The 22,410-nt window shown below is 38.6% G+C and overlaps 2 protein-coding genes across 2 annotated transcripts in view; both read right to left on the reverse strand.

The window, feature by feature from the left end:
* LOC139734111 (uncharacterized) overlaps positions 1-21,778 on the reverse strand; it is a 40,372-nt gene extending 18,594 nt beyond the window's left edge. Inside the window, exons 1-7 of the mRNA XM_071644928.1 lie at positions 21,335-21,778; positions 19,629-19,822; positions 15,347-15,563; positions 13,593-13,848; positions 3,990-4,138; positions 1,061-1,214; positions 256-454 (exon numbers count right to left, since the gene is read on the reverse strand). Of these exons, the coding sequence (XP_071501029.1) occupies positions 256-454; positions 1,061-1,214; positions 3,990-4,138; positions 13,593-13,848; positions 15,347-15,563; positions 19,629-19,822; positions 21,335-21,778 (1,613 nt within the window). The remainder of the gene's footprint in view (positions 1-255; positions 455-1,060; positions 1,215-3,989; positions 4,139-13,592; positions 13,849-15,346; positions 15,564-19,628; positions 19,823-21,334) is intronic.
* LOC139734089 (uncharacterized) lies at positions 7,830-9,323 on the reverse strand. The gene is made up of 2 exons (XM_071644902.1): positions 8,819-9,323; positions 7,830-8,504 (listed from the first exon to the last, which is right to left on the reverse strand). The coding sequence occupies exons 1-2, from the start codon at positions 9,248-9,250 to the stop codon at positions 8,268-8,270; spliced, it is 669 nt and encodes a 222-aa protein (XP_071501003.1). The 5' UTR covers positions 9,251-9,323; the 3' UTR covers positions 7,830-8,267.
* Positions 21,779-22,410: the final 632 nt, after the last annotated feature.

Below are 22,410 nucleotides of genomic sequence, written 5' to 3' on the forward strand. Positions count from 1 at the left end.
TGTATCAAAATACCTAGTAAGGTTCAAGTGACAAAAATACAAATGCAGTCATGCACTCATCTGTGCCACACCAATGTTGTTTTTAATTCAGGCTAGTTCAGAGATTTAAAAAAGGGCAAGATACATTGTATGACCATGATGCATAGATTTCCAGTGACACTAATCTTTTCATAGTCACAATTCATTCCAAATTTATGCAGAAGTCTTCAATGCAAGAATAATCAAATAAGAAAACACACTGTGGGTGTTTTTCACCTCTTGCCATTGGTGTCGGCGTAGTTTGGCGACGCCCCACTTTCCAGGAGCAACTCAACGTTGTCGGCCTGATCCATGGCCGCTGCATAGTAGAGCGGCGTGCAGCCATTCTTATCAGGAACGTCCACTTTGCATTCACACTCCTTGATGATGGTCGCCACACAGCCAGAGTGATTGCATGTCACAGCACAGTGCAGAGCTGCAGAAAGTCATGGAAGACAAAGGTATACATCTCTGACTGTTATATATTCCTCATTCACTACAGCATACTATATCACGTCAAAACATTGTCTTTTATTTCAGTATACATCATAGCATACACTATCTTGCATTGCCAAATCATCTTATTAACTTACTGCAACAGTATTTGTTACTCAACTGTTTACAAACACCTGACAAAATTAATCTAAAAACCTGAAAAGCTCGCATGTTCTCAAAAGATTCAGTTTAATACTAATTTACCTATATGCAAAAACTTGACTGAAACTACACAATAAAACAAACAAACTGACCCATTTAATCTTGAAATTTATGGAGATCTAAATTGTAGGCTGACCTGGAGCTGATGGCCTTTTATGGACTTATATTTGTATTTCATTGTAAGTTGTTTCAAGATGGACAATATATTCTCATTAAATCCACTTAATTTTTAAACTAATGGTGGAATGGAAGCTTAATAGTCACAGCTACTTTGTCTTGTTTGAGCTGGCAGTTTCATTGTTTATTTGCAATTCTGGATGTCCAGTGGAATGTAAATGATGAGTGTGGCAAGAGTTGTGAAATGAGTCCATGACTGCCAACAAACCTGTCAATCCATCAAGGTCAGCCATGTTTGTGTTAGCCCCGGCTTCCTTGAGCAGTCTGCAGGCCTCGCTGCTCCCTGCACTGGCTGCCCACAGCAGTGGAGTCTTGTGACCAACGTCGATCGCATTCACCTTGGCCCCTCGCTTGATTAAGGCCTAGAAGCCAGACATGCAAAGGAAGAGAGAAAAAGGATGATTATAGAATGAATTTGTTTGCGTTAGCATATCTCATATCTGACTGAAACCTACCATCGATTACCTTTTTTTTCCCTCTCTCCAAGTGACATGAGAGCTTTCTGCACTGACAGTGGCACAAACAATGTGTGCTGTCTGGTCCAGTTTAATTAGCCACTTGCTCCAAAATCATATTTAGATGTCTCACATCTCACAGGCTGGGCTATAAATACAATAACAGTTGCGGAAGGAAGCAGCATGCTTCTCCCGAACATAAAAAGCAAAGCGCACTACCAACAATGTATGATAGCAATGCACACAGCTCCTTTTGAGAGTGCAAGTACATGTGTGCTCATACAATACCTGGATTGTGTGTGCATTGTTTTATTAGGTCTGTGTATTGATGGAATTACTGCATGCATCAGACATAGCAAGATGGGTAAAAGACACATAGGTTAACAGTTGCGGTTTTTGCCAGGAAGTCTTTGGCACAGGCTAATCAAATTTGTTTGAGCGTTGAGAGTGGAGCCCTCAAATCAATAACTGAGAGCAGTGGTGGAGATATTTACTGGCACACAAATTTTGGAAAAAATTAATGCACTCTTTCATATTATCTCTAAGATGCATTGAAAAAAAAAATTATAAAAAAGAACTAGAAATGTCCCTGTGGAGACTGATGCCTCCGCCATAATGCATGATTCTCCCAATAGGTGTATGGTACAATGTCTTCAAAATGTGTGATGACAGTGTCACATAATTGGCAAAATATTGAAACGACAGGTTTGTCAGAAATATCTTGAATGTTCACTTTCCTTGAACTAGGTTTGCTATAATTGTCTAAGAGTGCAGGTACATGTATTGGGGAATTGATGATTTTTACTTGACTTCTGACCGACCCTTTTATAAGTTTATGCATTGAGTAATTTTCAAGGTATGAAGAAAGAGTGTAATTACAGTATAGAATAGAATTTTTTTTTGCATTTAAACCTGGCCAATGACCTTTAACCTTTGACCTTTGACCATCTGGCTGGACATTTCCTAGAGAATCTCCATTAGGTAATGTATATGTCAAGTTTTTAAAATAATAATGCAAGCACTGCATATACTAGTTAGTATATGAGGGAAATAGTAAAATTTTGAGGAGTTGACCGTGACCTTTGACCCCCTGACTATTGACCCATGACCCCTACATTCCCTAGATAATCCCTGCCAGTCAGTACATGCGTATGTACCAATTTCCATGAAGATACATCAAACCATTTGCGAGAAAAGTGAAATTGTAGCATTTTCACCTAACCTTTGACCTTATGACATGAAACTCTCTCTGGAGACTCTTTATGCAGTAGTACATGTCTACACTAAATTTCAAGAAAATACCTTTGGGCATTGCATGGATATGGGGGAAATAGCAACATTTTTGACATTTGACCTTGACCTTTTGACCTTGACCTCTTGCCAATGTCACTTAAATCTACTCAACTAATTGCCCCATCATACATCATGCTTGGACCAAGTTTGGTGAAAGCTGCTTCATCCAGTTTGGAGTTATCACGTAAACAGATACATTTTAGGATTTGACCTTGACCTTTGACCTTTGGCCAATTTCACCCAAAATCTAATCAAGTAATTACCCCATCAAACTTTATACTTGGACTAAGTTTGGTAAAATTCCAGTCAATATTACTCAAGTTATCGCGTAAACGAATGCTCACGGACGGACGGACAACCCGAAAATATAATGCCTCCGGCACCACTTCGTGGCGGAAGCATAAAAATTACAGTCAGGTTAAGGTAAAGCCAAAACCAAAAAACGAAAGCACATTATCACTCATAATTGTGGCACATAATGGCACTCTGGGAAATGAGATGAATCTTTAATATACATTCGCCATGCCCTATTCACTCCCTTCCCACCCCCATCCTCACTTTCAAGGATTTTTCATAATTTCTCTAATGACAGAGATCAAAATACCTAGCCAGGATAGTAAACTGGAAATTTAGGTTTTTCTTTTCATTTCTTTTCTTCTTTTTTTTAAAGTGGAATGCCATCCAATGTGTTAATTGACTTTAACAAAAAGAGCAAAATCATCCAGGCAGAACGGTTTATGTTTCTTTAAAAATGGCAATCTAAAAAAAGAAGAAAAAAAAAAGAAAAGTAATTTAACTTTTATGGATGATTTTAATGAGACATCCACCATCCTATTTGTTTGAATTTACTCTATTTACTATAGCAAACTTCATTAGGGAGAGGAGTTACACTGTACAGGTCTGACACATCTTTGTGGATGATGACAATGGATTTATGGTCTATGAAACTTTCAAATTACCTGTAAGTCCAGAGCTACATGAGATCCAAAATTTACAGAAATGTCAAAGTTGCAGAGACATCATCATTGTTGTTATATGCATGTATCACAAAGACACAAGAAGTCATGAAATAGCTGTCATCTTATCTCATTCAAGTGCAGTTGATGTTGGCACATTGTGACCTTGATATGTTATAAGCAAGTCAATTTTCTTGTGAGAGTTTGAAGTCTTCAAAATCAACTGTGACAGGTGTATATAGCTATAACATAATGTTCTGAGACGAGAAATTAAATGAATGTGATTACATATCATTGCAAAGTTTTAAAGTCTGAAGAATTGAGTAATAAAAAAAAATAAGAAAATGGGCAATTGCAACTGTATCAGACTTCAATACTAAAAACTGATCTAGAGACAATGCAAGCTCATCCAAGTCAAAGAAGCTTCACCTACCTTCAGGCATAGTATGCCAATTCCAGAAACATTTGGGTCTCCGCACATCTGAGCAGCATAGTGCAAAGGCTGTGCGCCGTGGTCGTCGACTAGGGAGGGGTCGCCACCATGGTCGACCAGTAGGTCAATGAGGTCATGAAAGCCGCAAACTATGGGCGAAGAAATACAACAAATTCATTTCACATCATCTGGTCATATATAGGCAAAGATTAAACGTAACATTTCAATTTGGACAAATTACAACCTAAGGATATACGACACAGTGATATCATATCTCTGGACCGAGGAATCAGGGAGGGGGAGGGGGCTGGTGTGGCTGCAGCATCCCCGCCCCACCCAACTTTGTCTCTTAAACACACACACACACACACACACACATACACAAAACATCTCCCCCGTGGAAACTAACAAACTTTACAAAACAAGTAATTTCCCAAGGGGAGCATTCTGGATTCTTTGGAACATTGTCCCTTGATGCCACCAGAAGTACTGTACGAGCTGAAATTTTCGCATACAGATATTTTCGTGAATTGCTACATGGAGGACATTTTCGCGCATTGTTAATTTCGCATGTTCAAAGGCGATTCGTGAAATTCGCGAAAATAAAACCACCGCGAAAATTTCAGCTCGTACAGTACTACCCCTCCCTTCCTCACCCCCACAGTCTTTGGCAACACTTGTAGAGCAATACCATACAGTAAAACAATTGCATACTAATACGTTATGTTGGGCAGTATGCAAAAAAAAAAAACACACAAACAAACCTTAACCCCCTCCCAAAAAAAAGAAGAAAAAAAAAACTAGCATTTGCTTGTGCTAACCTTTTATTTGAATCCGTATGCATAACATATATTGTATATATTATATCTACTGTATCTTCTGTTCACTTATTATGTGCATTTTTATATTTGTTTTGTTTTGTTTTGTTTTGATGTGCATGACCAATGTTACTGTGTGTGTATGGATGTATTGTTTCTTGTTACCATATTTAATTGGCACATACTGCTAAATGGACATTGGATTGCCTGGATATTGCCATAATATTGATATTGATATCGTATTCTAAACACTTTTTTTTTAAATTTAGGCATCATTTACAATATGCTTTTATCATAACAGTTAACAAATACTTTCATTCAACATCTAGATGTATTTGAAGTAGATAGGTTATATGTACAGTGTATATGCATATTGTTTACCAAGGGATGCACATGTGCAAGCTGTGCCTTTTAGTGGATCAATCTTTTCGATCCCTTTGTTTACTTCTTAATGTCATTTATGTAAAGTATGCATTGTTTGGTTTATACTATAATACATTCATTTGCACTTACATTTAGTACAACTCTTTATGGTGTGTATACTTCTTTAATTTTTGCTTGTTATACTTTGTACCATGTGTCGCCTTTTGTGCATCATGTTCATGTTCACATAGGAGAAACCAGTTGTACAGGAGCAGAATAAATCAAAAAGAAATTGCTCCCAAGACATATTGGAAACTATTTTGTTTCAACAAGGAGCATGTTCAATGGTTGGCGGACAGATTCTTACACTCAATGAATGTGATAAGAAATGGTGAGGCTGACACCAGACCAGTAGAGAGCATGGAGACTTTAATCCACTACTGTATACGCCGAATATTTCGCAAGGTTTTTATTTTCGCGAATTTCGCTAGTCAGGTGCTATCCGTGAAATTAAAGACACATGAAAATATTGACTCTGATCCTGATGTGGTTGTGACGTATACGTGTACATTTCTCCAGTCAGTACGGGACTCCACGATCGCAAATTCAACCACTTGGAAATTGTTGGGATTTCCTGATTCGTGAAAATTTAGACTCGCGAAATATATGGCGTATACAGTATTTGGCAAATCTGGGTTACCAAGCAACAGCGGGGGAAGTGATGGGGATCAGGCAGAGCAATGTATCTCGGCATGTTGCACAAAACATTGACCTCATCGCTGCACAACACCCTACCAGAATCAGGTTCCCTGCTTCAAATGCAGAAGTGGCACATGCAGAGGCATGATACGTGGGCCAACAAACTGGGCTTTCCTTCAACCATTGGGGCGATGGACTGTACCCATGTGCGTATTGAAAACTGCGTGGTCAGTACGAGAATGAATTCATCAGTCACACAAACTACAGGCCTCCCTTCAATGTCAAGGCAACCTGTGATGAGAATCATGTCTGCACCAGTGTTGACACTGGTTGGCACACATCAGTTCATGTCCAAGATTTTTCCAATGTTGGAACTACACTCCATCGTTTCATGAAATATATGTGGCTGCTTGCTAGGGGACTCTTGGTTTATATGGTTATTTAATGAAATTGAATGTATAATTTATCATATTTCATGATACTTTTATCATGTATTTTCTAGAAAATGATTATAATTGTGTAATGTATACTTTTTATTTTCTTATGGGTTTCTGTGAACGAATGGAAATAAATCTCAAATGAAATTGAAAACTGAATTGACTACAATTGTATATAGGATAGGCATTTCACCCTACATGATGACACTGTACACTGATCCAAACACTGCAGTCGAGAGATTCTTTGACTGGACTGGTACGAGGTTTGCCTTTAAAAAGGAGACCTCCGGATGATTTTCAGATTTTCACATATGAAAAACTATAAATTAGTTATACTGAGTGCAGAGTTTCAGGATTTATAATGATTACGATGAAGAATAACAATGTTTTCAAAATTTATGACAAATTGCAATGAACAAGGATGATGACATATGGCAGCCTCACCATAAGAATGCATGTGTTGGGGCTCAAGGAAGCAGAACAAAAGGCAGCATGCATAGATTATACACAGGTTAACTTGCAAGCGAGCAATATAATATTGTAATGGGAATTACACTGCTACAATGTGTACATTGCGGCAATCTATTCATGGAGCTGTCAATTTATGTCTTACTTGATGTGAAATTATGAAAATCGTCTTGAATGCCCCTTTAAAAGCTTGAGAATATCCCCAAGTGCATCTTAGCATCACAATGTGTGGCATGTTGCGTGATACTGATGAAGACATTGCTCATGCTCGCAACAATGGCAATCATCGCAGAATTGTCATGCAAGCGCCTCCCAATCTCCAGCAACAAGAGCAACATAACCATAATGGAATCACCAACCATCTGCATGGAAGATGCCATCAGTGATTCACACTGGAATAAAGTGCAACTGAGAAAAACATAGGAAACAAACAACACTGGAACAGTAACTTGGTCTGGGTGTAAAAAGTTTAAGTTTTATTACAACTTACCATGGATTCAGTGCATTTGATAAATACAATGTACATGTTGACAATCTAACTTAACAAAAATAATTCCCCTCACTCTTTGGCCCGAATTCACGAAGGTGGTTTAAACTTAGACCATGGTGCAAATTTAGACCACGGTCTAAAATACGCGTTAAATAGGCGTACCAATACATGCGCGCATCAACGCACGTTTTTTTACTGGATGCCTGTTAGCGAATGCAATCTGTCAATCATATCTACGCAGAAGAAATACACATAAACCATGGTTTATCTTCTAAACTTCTAAACCACAAAGATGTGCCATGTTTGCACCCCAAATTCAGTTGACGGCGTGCCAACTTCGCATATTCTGCTCATATGCACACACCCATCTGCCCAAGCTGTTTGATAAATCTACAAATGCCACAGTACAATGAAACTCCTTCATTGAAGGTGTTTCTCGCGATTCCATTCCTCTTGCACACAGCTTGCATTTTATGTGGTGATTGACCAGCAAGCTGTGTTCCCGACTGGATTTGCATTTGAATTTTAAGTTTCTGCAGGGAGGTGGTTCTCTTCCCACCTCCCTGGTTTCTGTTACTGTTTTGTGTGCAAAAAGTCATGCCTTTAAAATAATGCATCTATTAGTCATTTGAAAGAAAGACATTCATAGGTTTGTTATACAATACATCAAAGCACAGCTTAGCATTTTCTATACTTTTTTCTACAACTTTGATTACTACAATACATGTCCAACATATTACAAATCTATAAAAGTTACATACAAGAATGTATGTAGATTTGAAAAACAGAATGTGTTCCCAAAACATGACTAAGTTGGTATCTCAGAATAGTGTGCCACACAAGGGTTTCTTCCATGGCACATAAAGAGTTAAAAAGCAAAAAAAAAAAACAACAACAAACCAACAAACAAACAAAACAAACAAAACTCTTTTTGCTTCGAATCATTCCATATTTCTCTTTCACCCAGCTTTTAGCATTGTGCAGTTGCTACAGTTTTACTATTTCAAAGTTCTTCAACATGTTCAGTAGGCTGCTGGCTCTCCTCCAGACGTCTTATTTTCATTCGCGTGTACTTGAGCTGCTCCAGAAGAAGCAGTCTCTGCAACTCTGGTGTCGACAGGTTAATCGTCTCTTCCGTTTCCCCTGGCAACACTTTCCTCTTGGCACCTTTGTTAGGAGCAGGCATGGTTGACAGTGTGTTTGCTTCATAGAATGGACCCCGCTTAGGATTTGTTGCATCCTGTGTTAAACAAAAAGTTAAACAACGGTAGTTTACCTTTGTGTTTGTAACATCATATTTATCTATTCATCGGTCTATTCAGCGCTCATGTAACAGCTCATTGTTTGATTTTCTATTAACTGCCATTTGCGATTTAACAGAGTTTGAATGTATACTTATGATGGGTGTACGAAAATGTGGAGATCAATTTTAAGTGTCAAAATCCGAATAAGATGTATACACAAGGTGTGTGTGTGTTTTTTTTTTCTTTTAATTTTCAGAATAAGTAATTCATCACCTATGTAGGATAAATCAAATGGTTTAATTCTGCCTACCTGATGAAAATGTGCACTGGATGATGCTTGACAAGAGTAGAGTGATGAAGAACTTTTACTGGTGGAAGAGCCGGCAGAAGTTGAGTAGAGCATTTTCATGACTACTGGATTTTCACACCCCTTCATGATGATGAAGAGCTCTTTCTCCCACGGACACAGGATGATATTTTGATTCCCTGTTTGATAAATGTCAGTCTTCTTCTTGACACTCGTCTTCATGTTGGCAAGCTTTTTCAAGATTTGTTTTTCATCCAGATATTTGCCAGTGCGGGTGATGACCATGGCCTTTGCATGCTGTAAAGCAAGGTATTTCTTTTCCTTGGCTTGTGGCAGCTGACACTTCTCCATCAATATGGGAAATTCTTTGATGATCTCCACCAGCAATGTGCTAAGATCTTGCTCAGTTGTAGTGTATTCCTCACTGTCAGTCATTCTCAAAAGTACTCAGTACTGTTCACATTCAGCTGAAACTAAAACAAGCTTAGTACAATGTGTGCACATTGAACATTAAGCATTCATCTGTTAGAAGATCACTGCAGAAGGCTATGTCAGGAGCCCACACACACACACGTCCCATGAAATTCCTCACACACAAAACCTGCCTCTGTTCTCATGCACACAGCGCTCGCACAGGCATGCCAATGCTATTGTTCAATCCGTAAGCAATTGCTTGGTGAATGCAAGCAAACGGCGTGAGCACAAGCACAAGGGTCATGCATATGGATTGAAGCACCTGCTTGAGCTCGATCTTCTGCTAGACAAGCTTGCATGCTTGAGCAGCTTTTATGCATAGGCCCATTGACTAGGCTGGCACTCCCAATGGCATTGTACTGATTCCTTTCATGACGAAGGTTACTGAGTAACAGGCTAGCACTCAGCATTGTACATGTACTCTTCTTTTTTTTTTTTTTCATGATGACTAGTTGTAATTACTTTAAAGAGATTTAACACTTATCTTTCAAAGATATATTCTGAAAGTATACAAGTGCAATTAAAAAGAAATGCTGAAACTTTCCCTTAAAGGGATCATATAGTTTTGGTGGAGACCTAACTTCAGGTTTCTGTCATCTTTCGGTGAGATGATGAGAAACCTCTTAATATGAATATGAAAGAGCATGTAATTTCAAGAGGAATTAAATGTTTATTTGATGAAAATCGATTTTGAAGTGGCCGAGATCATATCCAAAAAGAGTAGTCTTGATAAAAGGTGGAACCCACCTTTTATTATACAATGATAAATTTGTTTTACTTTGTTTTTGGACGTTTAGGCCATTCCAAAACTGATTTAAACTTTGAAGTCCTCTTAGAATGGTATGTTCAATACTGTTTCATACGTGGTTTCTTGGTACCCACAAAAAGTTGAAAGCCAAATCCTCATCTCCACCATTGCTATACCATCCCTTTAAACTCTCGGGGAGCAGCCAATATTACAACTCAAACACCAGATCACCAGGAGCATTTAAGAAAATCTGTTCTATACTGTGAAGAAAGACACTTAAAAAAAAGATAATAATAAAATAAATAAATCATCATGATAATATGTTGATACAAGTGTACACTGTACATTACAGTAAAAACTATAAGCATATCTTATTAAACAAATACCAGTGAACAATAAAGTAGCTAAGCTACTTCAACACCTATTGTTTGAAGACTACCTGCCTGTAATGCGATGGAGGAACAATACGGAAATGATTTTGTAGAAGCTTATCTTATTAGAAGCATCCTAATACAAAATGAGAAATGATCACTATAAACAATTTAAAGCAACAAGCATGATTGGCACAGATAGAAAACAATTACAATTTAGATTTACAATTTTGTTCACTAATGTACAATTTTATGATATCTAATTTGTCTATTTGTTGTCTTCTCCATTATTAAAATTTTGAAATTCTGGTAGCAATTCCATTTATCATAAATATTCAATTTTCTTCCTCTATCAACCGTACTGTCCTGACCTGGATCACACAACCACTATTAATAATTTGGGTAAACATTAGTATCCATCCAAGGTGACCGTCCAAATAGATATTTTGTAGCTGCAGGCACTATTCCTTTTGTGCTTTTTGCTTTGTTCTGTATTGAAGCTTCTTCTTTTTTTTTTCTTTTTTTTTCCAGCTCGGTCTACTGAAGCTTGAGAACAGTTGCTAGTGGCAACATCAGGATGGATGAAAAATGCATCACACATTGTACATTGTAAGAAATAGAAATACCCCGTGCATGATACGATGCCAGCTAAAATGGGGTCCATGCAGGCAAACTATTGCCATTTGATAAAACATCCTGCCACCAACTACCAAATAAGGATAGACACGCCCTTGGTGCCTGGTGAAACTTTTCAATGTTTCATCGCTTCATGTCTATGGCTCATTACCTGAAACATGTTTGAAACAAACTGGCATGTGTCTACTGTGGCAGTAGCAATCACTCAAACTAATGGTGAACGCTAGACAATAAAGGTGCATACAAATGTACTTGCCCTACTTTTCCACTTCATATCAACTGCAGATCTAGAGCATTGCTTTTAATAGCACTGAGCATCCATCATGATAAAATATGCGATGTGTGCAGAAATGCATCCCATTTTATCGCAGCAAATGTGATTCCTATCAGCACTGTAATCATTGTAATTTGGGGTTCATTTCTCATATCTCATATCCCTTTTTTTCTTTGCTGTCGGAGAACGAAATGTATAAATAATAAAATCACTCCGTACTGAAGTTGACACTGATGTACAATGTATACAGTAAAAAATAAAACAAACAAACAAACAAACAAACAAAAGAACAGTGAAGGTTCCATCACAGCGGAACCAAGACTTAGAATCTTGAATGCTGATAGTCATATAAACTCATAGAACAGCAACATACATCACAAATTATAAGCAATATTATGGCAATATTATGGTGTTACAACTTCAGAAGTCTCCAATTCATTTGCTAATAGCTGTTCAATAAACCTTGTTCCCCATGGTGTAGGAAAAGGATATAATGGGTGTTGCATTATGTATTGTATCTTGGATACACCCACTATGTACAAGTGGTAGTGGTAGCAGGAAATGTCCTTTGTTGAGATGCATTTCCCAGAAAAGAAATCACATCCTACAAGTCAAATTGTTGTAGAGTAGTGTTGCAACAATTTATCAAGGATAACTGAAAAAAGCAAACTAGAAATTTCTATTGTGGCGCAATGCGACTGTATCCCCCGGCACTATAGAGAGGGCACACAAACCATCCACCAACAATGTGACCTTTGACCCTATAAAAGATGGAACACTGGGGGCAGCACTTTCAAATTCAGTAGGCTTGTAGATTATATGATAGTAGAGCTTCGTACCGAATTTGAACAAAATCTGTCAAGAAATATAGCCTATAGAGCGCACACAAACCATCCATCAACAATATGACTTTTGACCCTACAAGAGACGGAACACTGGGGGCAGCACATCCAAAATCTATAGACTTGTAGCTCATATCTTGGTAGACCTTAATGCCAAATTTAAAAAAAAAATCTGTTCAGAAATGCAGCCTATAGAGTGTACTCAAACCATCCATCAACAATATGACCTTTGACCCTATAAAAGACGAAACATGGGGGGGGGGGCACATCCAAAATCTTTCAACTAGCTCATACCACATACATGGTAGACCTTCATACCAAATTTGAACAAAATCTGTCAAGAAATGTAGCCTATAGAGTGTACACAAACCATCCCGTAACATGACCTTTGACCCTATAAAAGACGGAACACTGGGGGCAGCACATCCAAAGTCTATAGGCTTGTAGATTACATCATGATAAATCTCCATACCAAATTTGAACAATATCCACGTAAACAAACGTGAACTCTAGAGCGCACACAAACTATGCACAAAAATATGGCAGTTTACCCTATAAAAGATGGAACACTGGGGGCAGCAACACCTAAAGTTATAGGTGTGGAGATATTACCAATATGAATCTCCATACAAAATTTCAAAGAAATCCATCAAGGTTTGTGGCCGCTAGAGCGCACACAAGAATGTGACACGGCGGCAGAGACGGCGGCAGCATAATGCTGCAGAATCCAAAGTACCCCCCCCAAAAAAAACAACAACAACAACCCCAAAACCAAAAGACATCATTACCTTCGCCAAGAAAGGATGTCATGTTTTTCATCTGTTTTGCATCTTTCTTTTTTTGTGTGTGCAAAATAACTCAAAAAATTGTGAATGGATATGAATGAAACTTGCAGGAAAAGTAGATGACACCCATGGAACAGATGACTGAATTTTGGTAGTGATCCAAGAATTTTTATGAATTTTTGACAGAATTTTCATCTTTTGGCAGATAGGGTCATAGAACTTGAAGGAAATTTTGATAATGAGACAAGGAGCAGATGATACAGTTTTGGTAGTGATCCGGGATTTTTTTATGGATCTTTGAAGTATTTTAAAATCTTTCGGAAGATAGAGTCAATGAACTTGAGAGTTCAAGCTGCGCATATTTGAAGTTTGCAGACACGCTCTAAAGCACTGCTCTGCTTCGGCGAGGTGCTGTGTAGCCGGAAGCTGATGACATATAACACAAAAGGCTTCAATACTGGGAAACTGGACGATTTTCAGCATACGTGTCCAGTATGCATCACTGATCTCTTCGGAAGAAGTAGTGGAAATGAGCTGCTTGGCAGAGGTCTGTGCTCTTTGGAAGAGTGCTTTTCTAATTTATTACGGTGGATGAAGTAAAACAAAAATTTAAGAGGGCAAAGTGTGTGTGGAGCATTTCAACTCACCCACTGCCCAGTGTAGAGGAGTGTGTCCCTGGCCATCCTGGCAGTTCACACTGCCGTGTTTCAGCATCTGTACCACCACCTCCTTCTTGCCCTCAATCACAGCCAGATGGAGTGGGCTGCGGCCTTCGGAGTCCTGGGTCCAGGGCAGGCCTGGGTCTCGGGCCAGCAGCAGCTCCACACAAGTGGTGTGGCCCTTCTCTGTGGCATAGTGGAGAGCAGTCTTCCCCGCCTGATCTTGTACCGATGTTGGTGAATTCTGGAATTTGATATTTGTAATGATATGAATGTAAGTGAATATTTTGGTGGGTTCAATGAAGCATGTTCACACTGCATACAGTGTATACACTATGTTAACACAATGATTAATTACTACATTGTATGTCAGTAGTGGTACAAGCACTCTCTGGTTTATTGCTTCCAGGTCAAACAGTACACTGAGCAATTCCTTGGAAACATGATGACGCGCTCGATGTAAATGTTGCAAAGTCAGTGTGAAGGAGCAAGGGGGCACTGAAATGTTGAGTTCACAAAACATGGATTGATATGACTCCTATCATCACTTCTATGGAGGTTGGCATCAGAAAAAAAAAACAACAACAATCTTTTTCAGTTCACATCAGAAACAGGGCTGGTGTGAAATTAGAGTAATTAATGGCATCAAACACTATCAGTCATGGCATCAGAGTAAAGTAAAACTAGAATGTTGCATTTTTTTTTTTTTTTTTTTGGATGCATTATTGTCATAGAAACATGTGACAGATAATATTAAAGTCAACATACATTTTATCCTACTATTGGCATTGCGACCCTGAAACCATTCAGCAACAAAACAGCACACTGCTACCACTCGGTATCAGAAATAATCATTTTCTGCCCGGTAGACCTCCTTAAAAGTACACAAGAAACGGTACATCAAATTTCATTTGAAGTGTCCAATGCCTTCTTAATCATCCTGCCTTGTCGGCTTAGCAATTGACATTTGCCTTTTGCCAACAAAGCAATTATCTTCTGACTGATAGCGGCCATTGTGCAGAATATGAGTTTGCTGAGTCAATTAAGCATGATGAGTTGTGCCCATCATTCCTTTGTAGTTGAAAGGGAGAGAAATTATGTGGGGGGGGGGGGGGGGAGGGGGGCAATACAAATAAGGCATAATATCCATTATGATGTGCATGGTCTGGCCTGTAAATATTTCATCACTTCGAGTGAATGCTCATCAAAACATCGGATACACCTTGTTAAATTGCCGACACCGGTGGAAACTGTTAGTCTTTGCACAACACTCCCTTCGTCCGCTCCTCTCATTATACACGCACTGCTGAGCCTGTTGACATTGAAAGGGCTGTATATTCTACATTGGTTGTTGGTACCTCAATAACTGCTTCTTTGACACCTGCTAAATTTCAAAATTTGATCAGGAAGCCAAGGACATCAATAACATTCAGGTCATTAGGACTAGATCTCTTATCAACATGAGATGCCATGACCCACACTACTGATCAGTGGTCTAAACTGCTAATTGCTATGCAATATGTTTGTACAAAGGTCTCTCCTCATTTTCTTTTTGTTTGTGTTTTGTTTTATCTTGCTCACTTTACCCCCAACTATTATTTTGGAGGATATTTTGAAAGTTTACTGGATGTATTGCTCTGATCTCAGAATTTATTCAAGCAGTACACATTGCTCTCCTGCATGTTCTGTCTCCTTTTTCAATCTCCTTCCCTCCCTCTGCTCTCTCTCCCAGCTGTACTCACGTGATCTAGGAGGAGCTTGACCACTTTCTCATGACCTTGTTGGCTGGCCACCATGAGCGCAGTCAGTCCAGCCTTGTTCCTGCGCTCCACCAGCTCCTTAGTCCCTTTCTTGCAGGCATCCAGGATGACCTCCGTGCACCGTGGGTTGCCATGGACACAGGACATGTGGAGGATGGTGTTCCCCTTTGCGTCCTCGGCCTTCAGGTCAGCATTGTATCTGATAATCGTGACAAACAAGATCGTACTCTCAGATAGAAAGAAATTTGCTTGGAAATCAACCCGATAGGCTCCTAATCTTGATGAATATGGCATGCGTCAATTCCAATTCACAGAAATGTGAAAGAATGAGAAGGCTACAATGTACATATCACACATAAGGCATAATTAGTGTCACCATGCAACACTGCCATGGCTATTTGGAAATGACTGCCTTTTTTTCACTCAAATGCCACCAATAAAAATGATTTCAACCATTGTAGATAGGTGGACATCATACATTGTACTATCAAATTGTATCTATCTTTGCCTATATGTACACTAAAGCTATGATGAAAATATCATTAATTTCTTTCCATGGGAAAAGAGCCCTGCAATTTAATAAAACTCTCATCATATTTTATCACTGACTATGAAAACCATGATCGATGAATTCATATTGTAATTGACCTTCAGACATTTTACAGTGACAAAATATCGTAACAATTCATCTCAAGTTGGAAAAGAACTGTGTAAAAATTTATGTAGGCATATACAAATGTACATTTAATACATATGGTACATACCTCACCCCCCCCCCCCCCATCAAATCCTTATCATCGCTTATTGCAGGGAAGGTGGCAGGGTAAACAGCTAAATGTGTGTGTACAAGAGTTCATGATATTTGACTTGACTCTGTCATCAATAAAGTGTGAATAACTCATGAGCTTGAAACTGTGAACCCCATTCCATGCTTTATTTGGGTTATGTCAACAGTGCCTAATGTGCAACTGTGTTTGTTTGTGTGTGTGTGTGTGTGTGTGTGTGTGTGTGTGTGTGTGTGTGTGTGTGTGTGTACAATGGATGTACAGTATGTTCAATATACTTGCTACAGCATGAACGAATGATGTATATGGGGCTTTCATCTGAGTGAACTGGAGTGAAAATTATTACGTGCAAACAGTTGGGCCTGCTGTAGGACAGTCTGATACGTATTTGCATTAAGAAACTCTCTGGCTTCTAGTATCTTCAGGAACAAGATGGAAATTTATGTTTCTGATTGTTCCCTCCCATTTGATTTGCATTTACTTAGAAATCTATAAGACAAAAATAACTTTTCCTCCTAACTTCCATGAATATTGTCCATCAGAAGATTATGTTTTGTTGATTTTATTTCCCTTCACTTACAATAATAGTGATATGTGTTTGAGAGTGCTACTTATCTACTTATAAAGTTTCCATCTAGATGAAATTGAAGAATATGTAATTTGTTGCAAAATACATCATTCATATCACTTGCAGAACCCTTCCCCAAATCCTCACACCTTCCCTAGGTGAACAGAGTACAGAAAGAATTAACATTCGGTAAAAAGAGATATACAGTTAAGTTAAATGCATATTTGTTTTCCACCGTCACATCTTGTAAATTATCTAAAATGTCACATACTGAGCTGTACATCCATTCTCTGATTACGCACATTATTATTGTGCAAGGCTTCCCAAGCCAACTTGCCAAAATACACCACTTGTGCTCAAAATTCTGCCATTGGGATCCTCTGTGGAACATCTCCTTTTCCCGACCTTACCCTAGTTCTTTACACTTCTCTGTCTATCAGTATAAAAAAAAGAAAAAAAAAAGAATATGAATTTTAAAAAAAGAGCCTAAAACTCTGCTCCACATGGAAAGTAGCACATTCTTTTGCTCAACGATACATACATTCTCAGAAAGTATTCCTGGCAGAAATCTTCGCTCTTGCAATAGTAACACTCCACAGTCCAAAGAACTATCTCATATGAAGGAAAAAACTTTTATTTCTGCAGTTTCACATCTCTGGAATGGTCTTACCCAATCAGGAGACTCCACAAAAACACTTCTAAATTTAAAAAGAATCTGAAGTCATACGTGATTACATCCTTGTTTTGGTTGAATTTATAGATTTCCCTTTATACACTATATCTATTTCTATGGATCTCTCCCTTGTGCTTTTCACTTTATCCCATTCAGGGTTTTGATTCTGATTTTTATGTAACACACATTTCCCATAGACACTAGTCCGAATAAGCTTGGGACTACTCTTCAATGGGTCTATGTATAATTGTGCCTAATTCTCTCTATATACTTTGTATACTGTCCCTCTTTACCTCGGGATACTGTAGGTCACTAGAACCGGTGGTTGCTGGAAAAATCTACATACTTGTACATTCCACTCTCACCTCCTAATTCACTCAGAACTCTCCATCTCCCTCAATACATACTTTACATACACTGTACAGTACAGCTGTACTCATTTGTTCCAGTCAAAACTTATTTTCTGAGTGAGAATTTACTCCTTTTCTCAAATTCTCACTGATCCATCCTGTTTCAAATCCGAACACTCTTCTCTTAATGAGCAATACCACATGGTGTCACTGTAAACTCTCTATCTATTAATTCACTGATCATTATACTGAAAACTCAGAGAGCCACCAGATCTATGAAAACAGATTCGGGTCGGTCGTATTCAGAAATAAGATGCTTCATTTCTGTTTCTTTCAAATCAATCCCTGTCATCATAGATGGTCTGAAAGGATCATACTGCATGGTGTAACATTCACTTAGTGTCAAGGTCTTCCAGTTAATAAGGAAATAATGGAGAGGATTCCAACGACAACCAGCGTGACATTCAAACAGCATTATCTAATAACTCGCTGTACTGATGCTGAAGGCACTGATTAATCAATCCAATGTCAATCCGCTTTAGGCCTAATGGATTTTGTAAAGAGAGATTGCACGGATTCAGCAATCAGGCCTTATTGAATTTCCCTCTCACACGATTTTCACCTAACAATCAACGAACCTGCACGCCAACATGAATGAATGTGAGAGCACGTCATTGTCAGTTTCTATGAAAAAAAAAAAAAAAAAAACTTGTAAAAAAAAACTACTCTGTTGACATGAGGTCGTTTTTTTTTCTTTTTTTTTTGGCATTTATTATCATTGTAAAAGTACACATTAACTCTCCAGAGTATGATGACCTTATGTTTACCTCACGAAATCTGGCTTTTAACACTGTACTTTTATTCAGTTCTCTGCTGTTTTCTATATTTCATATTATTATTAGTGGAAAAAATATTTCCACTGATAAATCATATTACTTTCTGGTCAGTTTACCTAGTGTGTTTATATCATCATATAAGACACTTTAATTTGCCCCCTTTTTTTCCTCAAGTGACAGACTAATTTTGTCTCAGAGTAGAGAGATGATGTTGGTTGAAAATTTCCAGACAAATATGGTAATGATGCTATCTACAGTACTTGAAGTTTAAAGGCAATATACAAGCAGACTGGCAAAATTCCAAAGTTAGTAAAGTCAAAGTGATAATACAGATGTACCTCAGCATGCTCTCTTCATTCACTCTTTTTGACGATGAAACAAAAGGAATGAAATCTTTCATTCAAGGATAGAAAATCAATGGAAATGTAAATGCACCTCTTAAATGGCACTCCCTGTGTTGCAAGTTTCCACGAAATTGATACATATGTACATTTGCAAAAACAGAAAACATTCAAAAAGTGCAATCGAAAGGTTACTTTGGAAAGACTTCCTTAATTCCCCCCCCCCAATAATTTTGAAATATCACTCTACACTTGTACATGTGTACATGTATGTACATTTTGTATGTACCACAAAACCCTGGCCTTGCTAGCTTTGGTAGACACTGATGCATGCACACATGTATATTTAAGCAAGTGGTAGAGTATTACTGTAAAAGTGGAACCAGAAACTAGCACGAAAATAAAAGCACGCAAATATTTTTGCTTGCAATATATTCCAGTAGTTGATGTCTTCATTCCGTGTAATTAAAAGCACACAAAACTCAAGATTCCTATCTGGCTTAGCACGAAAATATCCACTTTTGCAGTAGTATCCATGCATGAAAACTTACAAGGTGGTGTATAGCATGGCAAAATTAGCAGGGGGGGGGGGGGGGGGGCAAGGCATAAGGAAGTCTTTCCATTCCCTTCACCCTGCTCCATCTTATGCAAAATTTCTCACAGTTTCTTTTTTTTCTTTAGAAGGCTTTTGCGCACAGCACTTTCACTCACTTGATCAGCATCTCTACAATGTCTGCGTGGTCGAGCTCGGTGGCAACATGGAGGCAGGTTTTGTCGAAGTACATCTGGTCCTTGATGTCGATGTTGGCCCCGGCCCGCAGGAGGATCTCGCAGCACTCCTTGTGGCCGAGCTTGGTGGCATAAATGAGTGGGGTGCCTACTGAGGTACTCGGCTTAGCCAGAATCTGTGTGGAAAGTGTGAAATGCATTGATGAAACATGATCATAAAGAATTCCATAGACGAGTGTGCACTCTTTATGTACATGTGCTTTCTGAATAACTTGCTTGTATGTCTGTCTGTGTCTCTATGTATGGGTACTGACTTGTTATCAGATTAAGTTTAGAATATCAGCTATTATCACATACCTGAAGCCAAGAGGATTTTCTTTTTAGTCAATGTCAATACAGTTGAACCTCTCTTATCCGGCCTCCCTTTATCCGGATCTCTCTATTATACGGACGCAAATCTCGCCGTGATTTTTTAAAAAATAATTACGGGAGGAAAGGGGGATTCCCAACTCCTTGAGAACTCCTACACAAACACACATGAATTACATATTACTTCCAACATGATTAACATACTAGTACATTGCATCAAGTTTCCTTCCAGATTGCTTACCTTCAGACATTTTAACATCCCCAAACATCCCCAAATCATCGCATTTTGAAGCGTAGTTTTGTCGACCCGTACTGTTTATTTTCAAGATCTACTTGATACATTTCTTAATAATTATTTAGGTAAATCATCCCAAGAATTTATAAAAGAAAATGATTTCATTTTTGCAAACACGAACCTCTATTTTGGGGGTCTGTTACTGAGTGTAACAATGATAGGTTGCAGTATACACATTACTAAATGTGGTACTACAATGGGCTACATCAGTACATGTGTACATGTAAAGCATTGAGTCTCCCGTATCCGGCCAAATCCCTTATCCGGATGAGCCCCGGTCCCGACTTTTCCGGATACGAGAGGTTCAACTGTACATACAAAATATATGTACTACACTACATGTAGTGTAAAGTAATTGAACACATACAATATGCAAAACAGTACACATATAACGTATAATGTATGAAACGTTAAAGTGGATTGTAATTTCATTGGGGGAAAAAAAGTGTTTCAATGATGAGTGCGCTGTGCACAGATCTGTATGTGTAGTGTATTTTTTCCTTGTCTTTACGATTTGAAATTCACAAATTTAAATCAGCAGGTACATGTAATGATTTCAATTTGCCCCAGCCAGATTCTCTATGTAAATGTGTGAAGTTTAATAGTTCACTGTGGGTCCGTCTGTGCATAGCATCACTTCAATTTCAGTTTCTGATATGATAAAGACAATGAGAATACAACCCAACGAAACATTCCATGCCATATTCTAACTTCCTTCTGTCATTTCATTCATGAAAAATTTACAATTTGCGAACAGTAAAAAAAGAAATTAAGAATTAAGTGAGATTCATACATTAATGTGCAGAAAATCTGTTAAGTTAGAGAAAGTTCTACAGTATTATTTTACTATTAGTATTAGTATTAATATTGTTGTATAGGCTTGGCACCCTCTTTACACCTTCAACACAAATACATAATTTTATGTACATTAATTAGCCCATGGTTTTAATATTCGCTTCTGCTCGAATTTGACGCGATATCATAAGAGCCAAAACAAGTACCTGAAGACAAAAACGTTTGTTACCTTTCCATTTGATGACACTGGGTCGGATTCACATAGGAGTTTCAAACATTCGACAGCATTCATCCTAACGGCAAACTGAATGACATTCTGTCCCTTCTTGTCTTCTACGGAGACATCAGCCTTTGACTCCAATAAAACGCGAACAAATTCCGTCTTCTTGTAAAAAACGGCCCAGTGGAGGGCAGTTCTGCCAAGTCTGTCCGCCAAATTGGGCTTTGCACCACACCGTAGGAGCAGTTGGCAGCAGGCGACATGATCCGCACCCGGAGCTGTGGGGTCGACGCGAGCCCCCTGCACGCACTGGATGAGTGCAGTAGCTCCATCTCTCGAAAGTCCGTTGACGTTCAACTTCTTGCCAGTTTTCTGGATGTATCCGCTTAACTTCGTTAAAAATCCAGAATGAGCCAGCTGGAATAGGTCTTGTTCACTGGTTTTTGACGGCATCGCGAAGAAAACCGCCGTTGACCACAACAGAATGTGATATACGTATATCAAGAATCATCCGCTTGACGTCCAACTTCATGAAGTTTTGGTATATCGCCTGACATCATTGAGCAACTCGCTCATAGCGATCCAATACTAGTAGTTTGCCTACGCGGCATGCGATTGGTGCTACGAGGTGAACGTACGAAATACGTGGGTATCAATGTAAACACACACAACCACACAAACAGTGCATTGAGGATTGGTGTGTGTGTGTCAGGTGGTAGCAGATTCGCACGCCACGGGACAATAGAGTTGCTATGGAAGAGCCGAGTATTGTTTATCGGTCGCTCCGGTCGGTGGATACTGGTAGTGGCTTCCGTGCATTGCTCAACACAAGTTCAGCTCTTCGCACAGCCAAACCATTCCGTAGAACTTTTCTACTTAGGATTAAGGTTTAGAATTTTGACTTTACAGCGATTAAAAGATTTTGTTCTTTCTTGATTTGTCTAGTACCGGTGTCATAAAGAGAAATATTAATGTCCTGTTATTTTCGTTCAATAATTCAGTTAAAATGCACGTTATAAACTTGTCGTAAGACATCACAAACATACCAACATATATTACATTGTCACCTTACATTATCATTTGGC

Source organism: Diadema antillarum, unplaced genomic scaffold, assembly GCF_040938485.1.
Source record: "Diadema antillarum isolate AM-2024a unplaced genomic scaffold, OU_Dant_1.0 seq00000510_RagTag, whole genome shotgun sequence".
Lineage (NCBI taxonomy): Eukaryota > Metazoa > Echinodermata > Echinoidea > Diadematoida > Diadematidae > Diadema > Diadema antillarum.